This window comes from Notolepis coatsorum, assembly GCF_963971535.1.
Source record: "Notolepis coatsorum genome assembly, chromosome: 17".
In the NCBI taxonomy this organism is placed as follows: domain Eukaryota; kingdom Metazoa; phylum Chordata; class Actinopteri; order Aulopiformes; family Paralepididae; genus Notolepis; species Notolepis coatsorum.
In genome coordinates this window covers 40,958,247-40,978,962 of record NC_140181.1, presented here as the reverse complement: position 1 = coordinate 40,978,962, position 20,716 = coordinate 40,958,247, and the positions used below count along the sequence as shown (strand labels likewise).

Genomic DNA, 20,716 nt, shown 5'->3' with positions numbered 1-20,716 from the left:
AAGGATATTCCTTCATCTTACCTTGAGCAGCCAAGAGACTCATGTGTTGCACGAGGCGGCGAGAGCTCCCAGCATTACATCACCCCCACCGCCCCACCCCCGGACCCTCAATCTAGTCTCTGAATCAAACTTTTCCACAGCTTAAGGATAGGGGACATAGGGGACAGTGAAACAGGGGAGGGAAAGGGAGAGACAGAGAGAGGGAGACAGGAGGGGGAGGAGGAGAAGGGGGAAGAGGAGGAGAGGGAGGGGGTAAAACTGTTAAAATCCACACAGACCGTCCAGCCAAGGCGGCCCCCCCTTTATTGAATTAACACCCGGGGCCAAAGCTTTGCTTTTCCACAACGACATGGCCAAAAAAATACTATTCACAGCTAGCTGGTACATATGGGCAACTCTGCGGCTACATTTGCCACGAGCAGTTATCATGTATTGAGGGGAAAAATTGAAGAAAAAAAGAATCAAATAAAATGAATGGAGGGAAAAAAAGCACTGTCACAAAAACATTAGCATTTGAAAGGGATTTTTCCACCCATCAAATCCCCACCAAACTGGACCGTTTCAACAGGCAACAGGGTGGCAGGCCAGCCATCCAGCCAGCCAGACAAAGAGGGAGCGAGTGAGTGAAAGATGAGGTGTGGTGTGGTGTGAGAAAGTGTGTGTGAGAAAGAGAGAGCAGAATGGACAGATGGAAGGAGAGAGAGTGAGGGGACACAGTGTGCTAAGAACAGGACAAGTATAGTGGTGTGTGTGTGTGTGTGTGTGTGTGTGTGTGTGTGTGTGTGTGTGTGTGTGTGTGTGTGTGTGTGTGTGTGTGTGTGTGTGTGTGTGTGTGTGTGTGTGTGTGTGTGTGTGTGTGTGTGAAAGTGGAGAGTTGACTTACTTGCGCGTGTGAAGGAGCAGAAAGGACCGACCAGGGCCAACAGGAGCAGCAGCTGAACTTTCATCTTGGTGTCAAACTTTAAGTCGTCGTTTCTCCTCCGCCTGTACTGGGCAACCCTCTCGGGGGGCAAAGAGCAAGACACGAGAGCCCTCACACACACTCTTCACACACGCGTGCCACACACCACCGCCGGCCTCTCCAGAGGGCGGGGGGGGGAGAAGGAGGGGGAGAAGGAAAGGTAGCAGGACCCGGAAAAAAAGTAAAAAATTAGGGGAAAAAATAGAAATAAAATAATTGCTTCGCAGAAGTTGAAGAAGACGTAGCAGGAGTGTCTGGGATCCTTGAGGTTCCTCGCTGTGGGGGAAAACCAGAGTGTTGAGCGGCGAGGCGGGCCGGTCTTTTTCTCTCAAGAGAGTGTGTGAGAGAGAGAGAGAGAGAGAAAGAGAGAGAGAGAGACAGAGAGAGACAGAGAGAGAGGAGAGGAGAGACGGAGTGCTGGAGGGATGTGGAGAGGGCAGGAGAAGAGAGGAGCTCTGGCTGCTTTGAGGAAATGGAGAGAGGGACAGGCACACAGCAGGAGAGAGAGGGAGTGAGAGACAGAGAGGGAGAGTGAGCTGGGAGTGGAGGAGGGGTGCTGGTTCTGGTGTTGGTGGTGGTAGTGATGGTGGGGTGGGGGGGGGGGGGTTGGGCAGCAGTGGTAAGGTGGTCTGTCTCAGTCCTCTTGGTCCTGCCCCCTGCTTGTCAAACGGGCCAGTCCCGTGTGTCGTGTGAGATAACGCTCACTTGGTGTGCGGCCATCCCTCTCGTTTGCAAGTCCAGCATTATCAGCAACACACAGATACACACATTTGGCAATATAAATAAATAGACAGATGATATATTCACCCTGACAAAACAAGAGCCTCAAAACATCGCCAAGCTTACACAGATAGCTAAACAAGAAGCTTTCAAACGCTCATGAATGAATGGAGAAGGGCCATGTAAACAGTGTTTGGAGTTGTCCCAAATAAAAAGATCCAACTCATTCACTGCAACAGGAGTGCATTGCACGACAGTTCCAGCGTGTGTTATTTACATGCTCCAGCAGGAAACAATGTGTGACAGCGCTAATGATATATGACCAAACAGACTCCTAACAATAGACCAATGAATGAAACAAGCGCCCCCATTGCCTCCCGAGACGGACACCTTTTTACAACGCTCTTTTAATGCATGAATCTCATGTTTTTGGTAAGAAAAAAACCACCAGTGCCCATCTGCGGTCGGCAGATGGTGGTCAGAGCGGCTTTTAAGCAGGCTTTCACAGTGAGAAAGAGTTGTAAATACGGTTAGAACATTGTGTGACTTCCAAACACGGCAGGCCTGGTGGTCTACAGGGGTTTACATGTGAGAGGAGAGCAAACAAACTGTTTCTCGGCACTAGGCTGACACCTGTTGGACAGCATGTTGTGATCCAGCACATCCTGCTCAGTGGCCACACCATTCATACTTTCTGTTTCATTCACTTGTACCTAGCACATTTCAGCAGGGGTTTGGAGGTCTATCCACTTTGGAGTTTATTATATATATTTTTTTAAACAACATACATAGATAGACAATACATTTCAGCATACAAAACTATAAAGACTTATCAACAAGAAATAAAAATAAAACAGATAGACAAAAATGATAAAAGAAAAAGTGTGGCATGGGTCCCAGGGTTTAATCCATTCAGATCAAATAAATTAATCATCCACATTATACATTTTTTACCATTTTACAATTAGAAAATGTGCTTTGTGCAAAAAAGTAAACACACTTTTTTGTTATAGTGTTAGCTTCTTCCAAATTCAAAATGATGAAAAACATTTAGCCTGAGAAAGTTGTCTCATCTGACCTCATAACCTCAGAGATTAGGTTGTCAGAAATTATTATCATGTGCCTGAGACTGACGTCTGAGAGACATGAAACCAAGCCTGAGGAGGTTAAACATGTGGCAGGCAGTCACCAGCCTCTACAGTGTCATTCAATTAACACATTTGTTTCCAAGCACTTTAGTTCAAGTACACGACTCGACTCGAGCAGCGAAATAACGACCACAAAGACGAGTGCGGTAAAAATGATGAATGACAGTTTAATAAACACTGAAACATTGTTTTTTTTATAGTCTGAACTGCCATACACAGAATATTTATGACACACAAAAAGCAGATGCATTTTTCTTCCTTTCTTTTTTTTCTCTTTTTTTAAATCACATATTTACAATATACTGAAGGTCTGTACATAACTGTATCTCTGGAAGGACCAATAACAAAATACTCTCACCCTTATTCTTATTTTTCTTCAGTTTTTTGTTTTTCCAAAGGGAGGATTGAGAAATACATACTGTATTTACAAGGACAATAACACACAAATATACAAGACACACACACACACACACACACATATATGCTGGTCACCCAAAAAACAGCATTTAATAATATGGAACTTTTTTTGTTCTTCCGAGACAAAAAGAGCATTTTAGGGTCCTGTCTTCTCATTGTCATTGTCATTATATACCCATTAAATACAAACATTTTGATGTGATTCGTATGGATAGAGCTTTTGAATGGTGTGAATGCTAAAGGAAATCTGAGAAGACTATAGACACTTGTACACATGAAAAAAAAATATCACAGTAAAGAAAAACTCTTTAGCGGTTGAGACATTTTTGTTTGGTCTTATCATCTTTCCTGTTTTATAGTTTGTAATTTCCCTCACTGAAATGTAATTTTCTTTTCTTTACATCAATCTACCATTTTTCACCGATGCTACCAAGCTTGGCTTTGTGCAAAAACTGCTTGTCCTAAATCCAAAACGAGGCACCTAGAAATCTTAGCCAACCCTCCCTACTCTGGCCTACCACTGCAAGGAGCTAACTGACATTGGTAGTAGTAAGATAATAAAAGTCTAGAGAGAAAAAAATTATTAAACGTCTCCTATTGTGATAAATCCTCAGTCCAAACAGTGGAAACCCTGTCTCATCTTGACACAGCGTTGCGCGCAGCCTAACACCACAGTATTTCTTATCAGTCAGCTGATACGGTGGCACATTGGGACTCAGGTTTAATGGCACATACTTTTCAAACCACAGTTACAGAGACACTGGCCAACAGGTTGTACACGGCACACAGAAACCAGAACAAACAGACGAGAAGTCGCTTCGTGCTCTTCACAAAATACTGGACTAGATGAAGGCGGCTACGTGGCGTAGTGGGCAAGGCGCTCGCCACAAATGCGGAGACGCTGGGCTCGCCTGTTCCACATTGCTTTCAGTTTAGCTGGTCGTTCATACTAATACACATTGGCCGTATTAGGGGGTGGGAAACTGATGGGTGGGGATCGGGCGTTGTGGACAGCGACTCCTACAGGTCGGTTGGTGCGCCTGCGCAGTAGAATCAGGAAGTGTCGGGGGCAGCGTGAGCCTCCCACGCGTTACTCCTCGCCACTGAGAGATCGAGCTGCGCAGGTGAAAAGATGCGACTGCTGTTACCTCAAGTACCGGAGGGGACTTGTGCTATGTATGACTTAGTCCACATTGCAGCCGGCTTGTGGGAGGCAAGAAACAGCGTTCGTGACAGGGGAGGGTTTAATTGGATGATACGTAATTGGGATGGGAGAAAAATATAGAAAATGGGAGAAAAAGTGGATCAAAAAAAAATACTGGACTAGATGAAACTAAGACCCTGAGAATATGGCACCATGGATTTACCGGCAGGGCTGGTCCCTGAAACAAACAAACGCACGCACGCACGCACGCACGCACGCACGCACGCACGCACGCACGCACGCACGCACGCACGCACGACACACACACACACACACACACACACACACACACACACACACACACACACACACACACACACACACACACACACACACACACACACACACACACACACACACACACACACACACACACACACACACACACAAACACACACACACACACAAACACACCAACAAGGTCTCATCAGAAAACATTAATCGACCACAGAGAAAACATAAATAAATTACAAATTGATAAAAGGTACATAATGTACGTTATGTTATAGCTATACATAATATATTTACACATTGTATTAGTCATATATTTATGTTTTGTATTGGCAAAAGTCCAAAAGAAACACAGTGACCAGGAGACAGACCAACAATGATTGTGGTCGCGGGCGAGTGCTCTCACCACTAGACTGAACCACCCACCCACTCCGATACAAACACAGCCATACTATGATGATGGTTAGTTTTATGGTTAAGATATAAAGTTAGCATTAAGGTTAAGGTTATGGTTAGTTTAAGGTAACAGTGTGGTTAGGGTTAGGGTTTGGGCGAGGTTATCAGAAAAGTGTGTCTTGGTAGTCTTGCGGTAAAGGCACTCAAGAACTCAAACGTTTTCTGAAAACTTTAAAAGCTAAACTTTTTTGAATATCGTCGCTGGAGGAAGAAAACCTCGTAACTCCAAAAACCCAACTTTTCAGGAGATGAAAAAAAACGAACACAGATTTGAGGGCAAATAGAGTTCCGAGGTTTAGACAGATGATCGGTTTAATGCTTTCCCATTGTTTAAACTTTGTAAAACCACCACTTTACACTGGCTTCCTGTAACATTTAGAATTGACTTTAAGGTCCTTCTCCTTACATACAAAGCTCTAAATGGACAGGGACCTAGCTACATCACCAACACTCTAATAAATTACACGCCAGCAAGAACACTGCGATCATCAGCTGCTGGACTACTAGAGGCTCCCAGAAACAGTCAAAAGAGGATCGGTAATGCAGCCTTTATCAACTATGCCCCAAAACTGTGGAACAAACTACCCCAAAACATCAGGGAAGCCAACTCGCTAGACATCTTCAAAAGACAGCTTAAAACCTATCTCTTTGCTCAGGCATTTCAATGACTTACCTGCACTATTCTTACCCTGCCTACTTTACTATGCTAATTTTATCTTATTTTACACTGCCTATCAAATTCATGTGTCGGTTATCACACTTTTTACTTCTTACTGATGACTATTTTTAAACTGAATCATTTTAAACTATTTTTCACACTTTTTACTGTAACCTTGCTATTTACATTTTTTACTGTTGTTGTATGTCCGTTCTATTTTATAATTTTTAGACTATTTTTAAAATTAATCATTTTAAACTACTTCATTATTTGTATTACTGAATAGAGAGCCTATTAGGATGCTAGATCCTAATGTGAAACACTGTGATTTACCATACCCTGCCTATCAAATTCATGGGTCGGTTATTGCACTTTTTACTTCTTACTGAAACACTGTGATTATTTGTATTACTGAATAGAGAGCCTATTAGGATGCTAGATCCTAATGTGAAACACTGTGATTTACCATACCTTGCTATGCTCGCTCATGCCTGTATTTTTTATGTCTGTTCTATTTTATAATTTTTAGACTATTTTTAAACTGAATCATTTTAAACTATTTTTATTATTTGTGTTACTGAAAACTGTAAGCGGAGAGCCTATTGGGATGCTAGATCCTAATGTGAAACACTGTGATTTGCCATACCTTGCTACCTGTCTATCTTTTTATGCCCGCTTATGCCTATTTTTTACTGTTGTGAAGCACTTTGAACTGCAACCTCTGTATGAAAAGTGCTATACAAATAAAGTTATTATTATTATTATTATATGGAGGATGATCTACTGAGTTGATTTATAAAAAAAGACAATATAAAAAGAATATACAAGGTTTTCTTCCGCCAGCGACGATATGTAATACTTATTTGTAATATGTACATATATTGTACATTTTCAATAAAATACGTAAATATAATACATATAGCTATAACATAACGTACAATATGTACCTTTTTTCATGTAGTACTTTATTGACATACCTTAGGCGAGGTCAGGCTGACACACACAGATGTAAACAAGGTAAGTAGATGACAGAAAGGGAGATCTGGTGGATATAAGTGTTTCTGAGGGTGCAACACCTCCAAACTATGGTGTCTTTGTGTGACAATAATGCACAATAATGTAACTTTTGAACGTAGGATGTCAGAATTGTGTTTTTCTAAACAATAGCCCGGTAAATGTCCAACATCCCCCCCCCCCCCCCCACCCTCTCCAATGTATGATGAATTGAAAATGGGGGACACTGATGTAAACAAGACGAAAGTCTTTCTCTGGTCTGCATCCCCTTAACAATGTGTGTATTGAGCCGTACTGTATTGTACCCATTCTGCAATCTGTTAATACAATTTTCAATCAATCAATCAATCAGCTTATAGGAGTCATTCCACAAGGTGGTGCTCAACTCACACGGCCAAGTATCTGTATTCCTTTACCATCCAAACATAACACACATCCCTGACAGACGACAGGAACTGGAAATAAACGGTGGTGAGTGGTGTTTTACGAAGGCCAAAGTGGAACTTCTTGAATTCGTAGATATTCCACATTTTGGTCCCGTGTTTGTGTAGAGAAGACAACGTACCCTTTCCTGACAATACCCTTTATTCTTTTTTTACTCCATTCCCTCACTCACACATTCTGGGTGGACGGACACATAGGTCTCAGCTACGACAAATGAAAAAACAATAAACACTTGTAACTGGCGTTTTCAAAAACATTTTGGCAACTCGCAAACCTGTTGGCACTCTTTGTGTTGTTTCTTTTTTTACATTTCGGCATGTCACGTTAGCCTGTTAAGTGTTGTTTTTTCCCTTAATGATTGTCTTTAAGTGATGATCTTCTTGTATAAAAAAATAAATACAAATAAAAGATTTTTAATAAAAAAAAAAGTGGGATTGTCATCCGTTTCTCCCGTAAGGTGATAATTGGGGGGACGGGGGTGTTCAGGTTGGGTCAGGTTGGGTTGGATCCGTACCTCACCTGGACTCTTCTCTCCACATCTCTGTCACTTGTCTTTCACTCGTCCTCCTCGTCCCTCTGTCACCGGCGTTAGGCGGGGGGTCTCTCTAGACGATGGAGTCCCAGTCGAAGTCGTCCTGGATGTCGTCCGCGGCGACCAGGCGTCTCATCTGGAAGTGTCCTGGAGGCAGCATGTGGTGCTGCTGCTGCTGCTGTTGTTGAGTCATCTGGCTGTGGTGACCTGGGCAGAGAGAGAGGGAGTTGGAAGGGGTTAACCCTTGTGTGGTGTTCGGGTCTGTGGGACCCATGTTTACTAAAAGATAAATTATTTATTTTAACCTGAGACTCATTGGCCTTGGCTCATTTTCTGTGAAGAACATGTAAAAGAACACATTGGTATTGAGTGCACTGCACGCTGTGTACCCCCTCACATTTTATATGACATACGTGGTGTTCGGGTCCACTGGACGCGAAGGTGTGGAAATTGTAGGTAAAAAAGTACAAAGTAAATACGGTAAAAAAAATTACAAAAGGTTCACTGTGTACCTTCATGGTCTACCTCCACCTTGTTTCATTTATATTTTTCAAGAAGATTTATTCCATTCATGTCTTTATTATAATGGGTTTGCTTTTTCTGACTAGACAAAACTGGACAAAACTAAACAATTTTCTCCATTAAAGAGGCTTTTACACATGGCTCTTTTAATAGGATTTTAGTATTGGGAATACTAACATTCCCTGATATCAATACCCTGTCGTTGGCCTGATATCTGATACCCTGTCTTATAGCCTGGAGTTGGCCTGATATCTGATACCCTGTCTTATAGCCTGGAGTTGGCCTGATATCTGATACCCTGTCTTATAGCCTGGAGTTGGCCTGATATCTGATACCCTGTCTTATAGCCTGGAGTTGGCCTGATATCTGATACCCTGTCTTATAGCCTGGAGTTGGCCTGATATCTGATACCCTGTCTTATAGCCTGGAGTTGGCCTGATATCTGATACCCTGTCTTATAGCCTGGAGTTGGCCTGATATCTGATACCCTGTCTTATAGCCTGGAGTTGGCCTGATATCTGATACCCTGTCTTATAGCCTGGAGTTGGCCTGATATCTGATACCCTGTCTTATAGCCTGGAGTTGGCCTGATATCCGACAGGAGCAGTATTGGTATCAGACGGTGCATCCCTCCTTATAATCCCTCACAATGGAGAGGCAGGTAGAGACGGGTCTACTCAGACACTTCAGGCGGGGGGGGGGGGGGGGGCAGATCAGATGCACACAGACGGCGGAGACGTGCAGTGGATATTATTATTCTGAGTCTACAAGAAAAAAAAAACTGGCAGGCTATGTGGCTTCTGCCGAGAGCTGACAAACTGCCAGAAAGCACTGAAAAACCATCTGGCACTGAAACACTCCCACCTGACTAGCCGTGGCAGACAACATGAATGAACAAACCCAGACTCCTTCATACTGTCGGCCACTGACTCAATTTGACCAATTGTCTGTAACAGTGTGAACAAGGCGTTTTCTACTTAAAGGGGAACTATGGCCAATTTCAGAATGCATGTGTGTTATTCCTCTGGTCTAATACGTCCAGATTATATCAATGAAAACTCTGCTCCAAATCCAAAAACTAGAATACTCTCAAATTAAAACTATAATTTGTAATGTCATCAGGTATAAAGTCTGAAGTCGGTTCCCTGAAAGGCGTTATATAAATCTAAGAAATTATTATTATTACTGTAGACAATGAAGAGATGACATGACACCATAGCTGTCAACATTTCGATTTGAAAAAACGTGCAGGTTTTAGCCCCGCCCATTCTCCTTGCCCCGCCCCCTCCCACCCGGCCCCGCCCCCTCCCAATGGAGCTGCCTCGTCGCTGCTGGTCAAAACCGGTATTATTTTGTTTTCCTACTGTGTAGAGTGTAAATGCTACACAGTAAATACAGTAAATTACCTTTTATCAAAATATTAACCATTAAATAAAGGTTGTAATCTGTAAATGCATTTGATTTTACTGTAATTTGACAGTATTTGGAAACCATAGATGCCAGACATTTAGTTTTCTTGCAGCTTTTTTTCTTACAGTCTACAGTCAGTGAATCCTAAATCTCCACTGGGCAACCACTTAAAGTTATCAGTCCAACAAGGACTGGGTGAACTAGTTGCTACATTAAATTAATCAGATACCTGGTTGAAAGTGAAATGCTGTGAACATCCCTGCATTAAGTGTAAGACAAATTCAGTATAAATTCAGTTTATGTAGTAGTAGCATTAACATGTTCATATTTATTGAAATCTTACAATTCATACATACATGTTATGATGAATTGAAAATGGGGGAAGAAGTCCTTCTCTGGTCTGCATTCCCTTAACAATTGTGTATTGCACAATACTGTATTGTACCCATCTGTTAAAGTTAGCAATCAATCAATGTATTACCAGTGTCTTTATACCTTCATCACTGTAGGCTACATATTAATACGACAACTCAAGAAGAATCAAGAGGTTTATTTGTCACATACAGTGAAATGCAGGTGGTCACGCCCGCATTGATTGTGCAAAATGCAAAAAAATATAGGTAACAGGATATGCATGATAAAAAAATACATGCCATGTTCCTGAAAAAGCTATACAAAATACCTATGGTCATTAATTTAGCAGTGGGAAATGGGAATATCATTTTTGGAACAGTGTGTGTGTCTATTATGTCTGTGTAGTATGTCTGTATGTCTGTATTGAGCCGTACTGTATTGTACCCATTCTGCAATCTGTTAAATAAAGTTTTCATTCATTCATTCTACAGAGAAAAATGAGATAGAAAAAAAGCCAATGCGATTTTGTGTTTTTCCTCAATATCTCTGCAATGCCTGCGAGTTACCAGTAACTGTATTTGTCATACCATGACAATTCACGACAACTTTTAAAACGGATCAATTTATTTATATGTATAAATCGCATTCAGGAAATTGGGCGTCAGTGAAGGCATGCTATCCGTGGAGGAATGGCAGGAGGGGACAGTGGAGGCGCAGAGCAAACGGCTGTTAGTGTTCACCAACCAACACATTCCTGCATTTGTATTGTTTTATCCACAGAAGATTTGCAAACCTTTTGTTCCAGAGACAAAAGCCACAGAGTGGGCAATCAAGAGACACTGGCTAAGTTGATTTGACACCCTCGGTCCGCGGCCGCGTCGGTGCATCAGTCTACTCTCTCCCCTGAGCTCTGAGCTTTATCCGGTCGTGTCGCTGTCTTCTTCGGGTCGCAACGGTCTGACTTCCTGTGATAACGGTCTAATCTACACTGCTGCCACCTGTCGTCACGGAGGAGAATTGCAGCCATTTTGTAAAAAATAATAATAATAAGTACAAAATACGTACCAATCCGTGAGCCGTGAACAGCGCGTGAAGAGGGTTAAAAAAACAGGAGAATACCGGAAAAACCGGTAGGGTTGACAGCTATGCATGACACTGTGAGCACCTGGGGGGATGTTCTGAGTATGGTTACTTTTCAGCACTGAGAACTAGGGGTGTAAAGGTACACGTATCCGTACCGAACCGAACCGTTTCAGTGTGTACCGTACCGTACCGAACGGCTGTGTAGTGTACCGAACGAATACAACGGTATGTTAACCACTAACGACCGCCCACCGGGGGCTGTTTTTTTCACAATCTAATATAATTAAATAAAAAATCGAGTCGATTATTAATTTCAATATATGACTGTGCACCGCCGGCCAACGGGAGAGGATCTCCCGCGAGTCTCTATGACAAACGGTTCCAAAAATGATAGGGGGCGTGGTCAATATAGACCAATGAAAGAGGATATCCCTACTGAGTACAATGGCCCAACCCGCAAGTCTCTACGACAAACGGTTCAAAAGATACAAAAAAGGGGCGTGACCTAAGCATAGGGGAGTGCTAGGGTGTCTAATGTAAGTGGTATAGTTAAAGGGTTAAGCCTCTGAGAGGGCATGGCTAGGTCATGGCAGTACTGAGTTGATTGATACCTCCCTTAAGTCACATGCATACCTGCAAGCCTTAATTGATTAAAATCCTAACTGACGCAAATCCATCCCCAATGCATTTCAATGAGGCTGCGCTTCCTTCACTCTCACGATGATTAAAGCAAAATGATAAGAGATGAAGCTTAGTTCTTTTAACATGAGCACTTGAGGAACTTCCTGAAGGGTTATGTGCGATATTGTGTAATTCTGTCGACAATTGTGGCCCGTGTGGCGATCGGAAGACAAGGGAAGGAACGGTGAAATCACAGATTTCAGCTAGAGTGGATGTGGAGCATGACTGTCAAAGAAATGGCCATAAGTTGAGATAGAAATGTCCAATTCCATTTATTTTTCTTTTGTGAGCGAGGGCACAGTCGTGTTGTTTTATATCTACGTCCAAAATTGGGACCACTGTCGCAATTTACAACAGGTGATGATAAAACAAAAAAAATGCAGTTTCTACACTCTAGTTATTAACATTCCGCCATTCATTCCTATGGACCAAAATTGTCTGTTTAGAGTCGATTTGATACCTTACACTTGTGTGTGGTGTGAAAGCTCTGGCAGGACAAAAATCGGCGGAATAATAAATAAATAAATAGTAAGGATTACAAGAGTGTGGGTGGTCATCCACACTAATTACAACTATATATTCGTTGACAGCCAAGTACAATTAGTTACTGCACACTACATCACCCCTGACCAGCCCTGCTGGTCTCTGACAAGAACAAGTTACAGGTTGAAAAAACCCTCAGCTCAGAACTCGGCAGAATCTGCACCTGGCTCGCTGATAACAAACTATCATTACACCTGGGTAAAACAGAGTCCATTCTCTTCGGATCAAATAACAAACTCAGCAAGACCGACGGCTTCTCAGTTACAGTGGGTGACAATATTGTCACAAGGAAAGACGAAATTACATACCTAGGTTCCATCCTAGAGGCAAATCTTTCCTGTGACAAAATGGCATCTAATGTAATAAAAAAAAGTCAACCAACGAACTAGATTCTTGTACCGGATCTCCTCTCTGGTAAACAAGAATACCCTGAAGACTCTGGCAGGAGCACTCATTCAAGGGTACTACGACTATGCGTGCACCTCATGGTACCAAAGTACCTCAAAGGCGCTAAAAAAAAGATTACAAACATCACAAAACAAACTGGTCAGACTACTACTTGACCTTACTCCTAGAACCCATCTCACCCCTGCCCACTTTGACTACCTAGGATGGCTTAGAGTAGAAGACAGAGTACAGCAACTTGCAATGGGCCTGGTCTACAAGATACACTACACGACTAAGATACCCATGTACATGTCAAAATACTTCCCAAAGGTCAGTGAATACCATGACCACAACACCAGAGGGAGCTCCACAAATCATGTTAAACCCAGATTCGGCTCAAACAAGGGACTAAACATGTTTTGCAATTATGCCACATCAATGTGGAACGCCCTACCCAAAGCTGTAAAGGAATGTGAATCACTACCCACTTTCAAAACCACTCTCAAAGAACATGTCATAGTCACGGCAAGAGCCTTCCTCACCCCTCCTCCTTCCACACCATCACGGTGGAAGCCTTCCTCACCCCTCATCCTCTCACACCCTTATATGGGCAGCATCCGACCCCAGGATTCCCACGTTGCCAGTGGGACACTAATTGACACGGCTGTGAGGGATTCCCTCGTCAGCGAACTACTACTTCAGCCCACGGATCCTGCTCTACCCTCGTCGCAGTGTTAACCTAAGTTCCTAGGTACGACAACGAACCCTAGCCTTGCTACTCTGTCCTTGTTGAAATACCTTGTCCTAATCTTGTTCTCTCTGTGCCCAGGACCACCGCTCCGAGACATCACCCACCTGGACGCCCTGTGCTGCACAAGGAGTGCACCTGCTCTCGTCCATTGCACATTCTTGTACCTGTTGCACATTCTAAACCTGTAACCCTGTCTGCTTGGGGGTAAACATTAAAGCCAACCAAAAAACGCTCCATTCTCTCTCCTCCTGTGTTCTGCTATTGGGCTCCGCCAACCCCTGCCCTAACAGAACACCTACAGGAGACTGCAATTCGAAACTGGCCCCTGTAAATGTCCTAACCCAACCGCGTCTATGCCAAATACAACGCTGTTCAGTTTCCGGGTTCCTCTGATTGGCGGTCATCGGGGTCACGTGGGCGTCGTGGCCAATCAGAGGAACCCGGAAACCGAACAGCGTTGTATTTGGCATAGACGCAACCCAACCCCCTCCAATGTACAGTAAATTACCTAACCCAAGAATACACAAGACCCTCTTCTTGGAACCAAGTATGGTTTCGTCGATATTCCAATGTACAGTTTTGCTTGTACAGTTTCCCCCACCCCACCTACCCAATTCCCCCCACCCCCCTACCCAACCCCCCCCCCCCCCCACCCCACCCACCTCCAATGTACAGTCCCCCCCCCACCTACCCAACCTCCTCCAATGTACAGTTTCTACGTCAAATTTATATACTCTCTTTTTTAGACTATTTTTGTATCACAAACAGTACTGTATTTGTAAATCTGGTATGTCATAAATGTATAGATGTAGCAGTACTGTCTATCTGTATGTCATGTATGTCATATATGTTATGATGAATTGAAAATGGGGGACCCTGATGTAAACAAGACAAAAGTCTTTCTCTGGTCTGCATCCCCTTAACAATTGTGTGTATTGAGCCGTACTGTATTGTACCCATTCTGCAATCTGTTAATAAAGTTTTCAATCAATCAATCGATCTGAGTGGAACATGGAAAGCCAAACTTTCCCCCACCGTACCGAAAACCCGTACCGAACCGTGACTTCAAAACCGAGGTACGTACCGAACCGTGGTTTTTGTATACGTTACACCCCTACTGAGAACACTACATTAGAATGAAGCTCATTTTTGGGTATACAAATTCAAACACACATTCTGCGGCGGGTTCACGAAATAAGTCTCCCGTTCATTGTCATCTATGAAGCAGCTCCAGACTTTATACCTGAGGACATCTTTACTTCTCTGATTTCTGGGAGAGAGAGAGAGTAGCTCCTGTTCACAAACATTATTGATTGAAATGTTTCTAGGCCATGGAAATAACACTTAGAATTCTTCATGTCCCCTTTAAGGGTTAATACTCATTAAAAAGGAGACAGAGAAGAGAAAAACACACACACGCGCACACACACACAACACGACACGACACAACACACACACACACACACACACACACACACACACACACACACACACACACACACACACACACACACACACACACACACACACACACACTGTAGGTAAACACTGTGGCTCACTTTCAGTTGTTCATACTTCCCTCTTAACAGGGTGGATTTGTGAGTAATCCTATAGCTAACTCACAGTTGTCGCATGAATAGAACAAAGGCTGACCACATGATATAATAATAATAATAATAATAATAATAATAATAATAATAATAATAATAATAATAATAATAATAATAATAATAATAATAATAATAATAATAATAATAATAATAATAATAATAGGCTGCATGTTTTATGTCTAATTAAAATAATATGCAATGTGAGAAGACGCAAATCAACTGGCTGCCCTGGACGCGTCAACACTTCAGGCAACTAACTTGCGTTCAGCGTTTCTCTGATTGGCCACGACGCCCATGTGACCGCGGCAGAGCGAGAGAGCGAGAGAGCGGCAGAGCGGAAATAGGCTGCATTCTATTGCCATGCTATGCGACAAACTCTAACCTTAACCAACTCCGAAAGAATGCCTAAACTTAACCCTAACCTTAAGCAACTCCGAAAGAATGCCTAAACTTAACCCTAACCATAACCAACTCCGAAAGAATGCCTAAACTTAACCGGCGAAAGAAAGACGTTTATATAGAGAGGCGATAAATTAACACTTTAATCACCGTTGACGCTGGAACACGTCATTCCCCGCCATGCGTATTCTGCCGAAGACGCTGGACAGCATCTTTGATATCAATATTTCAAAAATCTGTGATCGAAATCATATTTCTCCCCCGGAGACATGAGATGTACTGGTGAGCCCCTATCAACTCTCTAACGGTTCAAGAGCGCCATCTGGTGGCCGATCGGCGGATCGCCCAGGGAAGAAACAGGAAGTGGAAGCTGGTGCTCATTTCAATTTGGTCCGATCACTCTGTAATAGTCCCAGGACTCGAGCTGATCACGACGGATAGTGATCCGTTACCAATAACTCGATAAACAACATGATTTGGACGTATATACTATTATACAACCTGGAAATGGATCGGATATTTCGACATCCCATAATAGAAAAAAATCTGTTCCACGCTCATCTCCCAACAGCGAGAGGAAGCTACGGTGAGTTTCAGCGTTATTTTGTAATGTCTTCTATACTAACTGCTCTAATGATCATATCACTAGATGAATGATATAACTTTGCCCACGGAATTATAAACGACCCCCCCCCCATCCGGTCATCATCAGATCATACGTAGTAACTTCTAGAAGTACGTCCATTTGAAATTTTTTATCTCGCACAGATTCCTACCAAACTGTATTTGATCATCAATATAATGCATTTAGGGCTATAAATCAAGTTCTGGAGAAAGCTGCAGAAAACGATAAAAACATACTTATACTTTAGACCGTATTTTAGTATGAATATGTGAATGAAAAAGTATAACGTTGCTACACCCTGAACAATAGATATAAGACGTTGAATGGGCCATAGTAATGTCAATTTAGCAATAAAATAAAAAAAGTTATAGCCCTGCAAAGAAGGGGAACTTCTCCATGTTAAATAGGGCTGGCGAGGGATGGTAAATTATGAATTTAACCCCGGCGATCAAAGTGTTAATTAAACGTAAAAAAAAAAAAAAAAAAAATTGAAGTGATTCGAACTTGTCACCAACTGGACCGCAGGCTCCACAGCAAGCTGGCGAACGAGTTGAGCTAACCGTCGATGTTAAAACAGGGGGGATTGCGTGCGGCAACCTGTGCGCCGCTGCCGCTCTGCCGCTGCCGCCTGCCGCTGCGCTCTGCTCTGGCGCTGCCGCGTCGCCACGGGGGCGTGCTAGGCGCAAGATGGTTGCCTTAAGTAATGAAGCGCCCTGGACTTGAAGACTTGTGATTTGGAGGTTCCTCTCCTATCGGCTGCCCCGTTACCAGCAAGGTCTGCAGTGCATTTTCAAAAGCCTAGAAAGCTTGTCTTAACTAATCATTGTGAGTTATGCAGGTCAATTTGATAGTATTTTTCATTGCGTGTGTGTGCTTTTGGAGACATATTTCAGAACATGCTGCATCTATCATATCCGTGCTGCGTCTCCATCTATACGACTCGGGAACACAGCATCACAGCATTCTGTCTGAACACACACACTTCTACCATCTTGCTAGGTTTAGTGTGGACAACCCAACACCGGCAGATTGGAGGGGGAAAGAGAATCCATATTGCGGTATAATGCTGTGAGTTCTGTGTGAAAACGGCTAGTGATACTCTAGTGATTCTTGCACTCTAGAGTGCAATACTTTATCCACACACACACACACACACACACACACACACACACACACACACACACACACACACACACACACACATGCATGCGCACACACACACACATACACACACATGCATGCGCACACACACACACACACACACACACACACACACACACACACACACACACTGTGGCTCTCTTTCAGTTGTTCATACTTGTTGTACATTGCTTGTACTTAAGTTGCAATTTTTTTGTTTGTTAATAACTGTGATCTGTGATTTTGTGTGAAGGGCGGACTAGCTAAATAAGATTTTCATTGTACTGCAAAACTGTCTGTTTAACTGTGCACATGACAATAAACAAATCTTGAATCTTGAACAGGGTGGATTTGTGAGCAACCTACACGATGTGTGAATAGTGCAATCCCCCATCTCACCAGTCATTGTGAAAACAATGAAAACAATCCAATAGCTCCCAGAATAAAAAGAACCTTCCTCCACACAGCTGAATGGACCGGGCCGTCGTAGATGTGAACACTACGTGTGAAGTGGCCAGTCAACCAAAGACAATGGGTGCCGAGTTTGTAGACAAATCGTAGTGTTTGTGTGCAAATCCTACTGCATCCTACTAAAAGCCGCAACGAGTACAAATCCTACTGCCTAAAACAGCTGCAACAAGTACAAATCCTTTGATTGATTGATTGAAAATGTTATTAACAGATTGCAGAATGGGTACAATACAGTACGGCTCAATACACACAATTGTTAAGGGGATGCAGACAAGAGAAAGACTTTCGTCTTGTTTACATCAGGGTCCCCCATTTTCAATTCATAACATTTATGACATACACGACATACAGATATACAGTACTGTTACATCCAGACATTTATGACATACAAGATATACAAATATACAGTACTGTTTATTTACAGACAGAGTTTCTAAAAAGAGAATATATACATTTGAGGGGGAGGACACTGTACATTGGGGGGGGGGGGGGGGTGGACATTTACCGGGGCCACTTTCAAATTGCAGCCTCCCGTACACACACACACACACGCACGCACGCACGGCGCACGCACACAGGCAGGCAGGCAGGCAGGCAGGCAGGCAGGCAGGCAGGCAGGCACACACACACACACACACACATGCTGTAGGTAAACTTGGGCTTAGTCAATTAGTCCAATAGTCAATTAGGAGATTACTCTGTCAGTTTGGTCACCAATACCAAGATTGGGTTAGTGGGTTAGTTGTTTTAGATGTTACAGTTTTTCATGATTGCTAAAACACAAAACACAATACCCTAAACCAAATTACCAGTTCCCTAAACACATTCAATAAAACTAGCCGCCATTTGCCAAAACCACAAACACATTTCACCTGACACAATTCACAAAACTCCATCCCCTTTTCTCACAACTCTAAACACATTTTGTCTTGCTAAAACACATGTTGCAAAAATCTCTGATCAAATGTGCACATTGAAGCTCATGTGATGCAAAATTATAGCCACAGTCAGCAAAAGTTGAACACAATGAACACATCTGGTGTCATTGATTAAACACAACGACTCAAAATGTAAGACACTTGTTGCGAATGATGTGACCACACCTATATAGGCCAGTGCAGAGTGCACAGTTTTCTGAAGGTTCCAAAGGATTTTTCTTTTCTTCTTTGGGGGTGGGGGGCAAGACGGATGTGTACAAGCTGCATTACTGTATTAGGCCTATATCGTACATGTATAGGTCATGTTTCCAAATGCAGTATGTATACTGTTACTTAATTTAAAATTGTCAAAAAACTGTGACATATTGATAAGGATAGTGGAGTTATGTAATTACTGTAAAGCAAAACATCACATTGTACTAGCTACTGGGTCATAATTCACGGCATTCTAGCCTACTGTTGTGTTTACTACATCTCCCGTGACCCTTAGCGGGGGATGACGTAGTTTAAGAAGAGACGAGTGAAAGATGAATGGAAGCGTTGTTTGTGCAACAGTAGAGTGTGTAATAAAATAGTTTGTTTTGCATCGGAACACGACTCCGTCTGCGCTATTATTACCGCACTCCTACAACATTGGGCCTCATTCAACAATACTCTCTTATTATTTTAAGAAAACATTGCTGAATCCCAGGTAAGAACAAAATAAGAGGAAATGCTAGATAAGAACGAAATCTGTTCTTATATCGCTTCATAAATGAGGCCCATTCTCTTTTCAAAACCAAACTATCACACCAAAACAGTTGCCCATATGCTCGAACAGATTTCGTTCTTAACTTGCGTTTCCTCTTATTTTGTTCTTACCTGGGATTCAGCAATGTTTTTTTATTGTTGCTTTTCTCTCAGGCAAGACCACATTCTAAGAGTGGTCAAGAGCACTCTTACCCAGATAAGAAACTCTTACCCAGATGAGAAGCATAAAAAAAAAAAAAAAAAAAAAAGCCTACCATTCATAATAATAATAATACATCAGATGTATATAGCGATTTTCCTAATGCTCAAAGACACTTTACAAAACAAACAATATAATACAATACAGTTTTAGTAGATAAAATAAAAATATATATATAAAATGGTGAGAGAGGAAGGAGTTCATGGGTTGAAAGCAAACCATTGGTCATTTGCCCCCAAATACAGTACCCCCAAATACGACTTTATAAACCCAGAACTTTATTATTATTATTATTATAACTTATTGCGTGCATTCTGCTTCTGAAATGGATTATATATTGCTGTTAGAACAGTTAGATGCTGATGCCTATAGGTTCGGAAATACCGGATCGGTCACCTGTCATCTCTCTCTGAAAGGAGAGAGCATAGGATCAGCGACATATACATATCAGTATACTGCGCGATTGGGTCTTGACAAGCGTCGTCAAGTCGTTCAGTATTGACAAAGCCTACTTTGCTGGAACGATTTATTTCGCACTATACAGTATGCAGTATACGTATATGTACAAGTATAAGTCTTTATTTGTCATCAGATTAACACACACACATGCGATGAGCGACCCACAGGAACACACACACACACATGCACTGAGTCGCAAGTCGTGAGACGTGTGTGTGTGTGTGTCATTTTGAGATCAGTCGCAAATCGCTTCCTGTTGAATAATATCAGACAGCGATCAGATGCCGAAACTCGGCTGTTTTACACATGCCTCATTCGCCTTATAAGGAGATGGCGGGCGTGTCTGTATGCAAATGAATTTAGCGTGAGCGCGCATTTCAGTTTAAGAATGAGTGGGATTCATCATGCAACCGACCTGGGTAAGAACCGATTTGGACGTTAACACTTTGGATGCCAACGACGCTATAAGTCGTTAGTTCATGCCGCCAGTTGAGTGCCGCCAACGACATATAGCGTTTGTTTGGAAGATACCACCCCCTATCGTCTCTCCCTGTGTAACTGCACCCCATTAGTTTAGACTGATGAAGGGGAGGGGGGCCAGTTTCCTCA

The 20,716-nt window shown here is 42.6% G+C and overlaps 1 protein-coding gene and 1 pseudogene across 2 annotated transcripts in view; both read right to left on the bottom strand.

Annotated features, from left to right (window-relative positions):
- Positions 1–1,505, bottom strand: part of pdpn (podoplanin) — an 11,272-nt gene extending 9,767 nt beyond the window's left edge. The window contains exon 1 of the mRNA XM_084333807.1: positions 884–1,505. Within this exon, the coding sequence (XP_084189933.1) occupies positions 884–947 (64 nt within the window). The 5' untranslated portion in view covers positions 948–1,505. The remainder of the gene's footprint in view (positions 1–883) is intronic.
- Positions 1,506–7,858: 6,353 nt separating this feature from the next.
- LOC311244488 (forkhead box protein J3-like) overlaps positions 7,859–20,716 on the bottom strand; it is a 182,091-nt pseudogene continuing 169,233 nt past the window's right edge. Inside the window, exon 11 of the transcript XR_014621001.1 lies at positions 7,859–7,992. The product of XR_014621001.1 is annotated as a forkhead box protein J3-like (transcript). The remainder of the gene's footprint in view (positions 7,993–20,716) is intronic.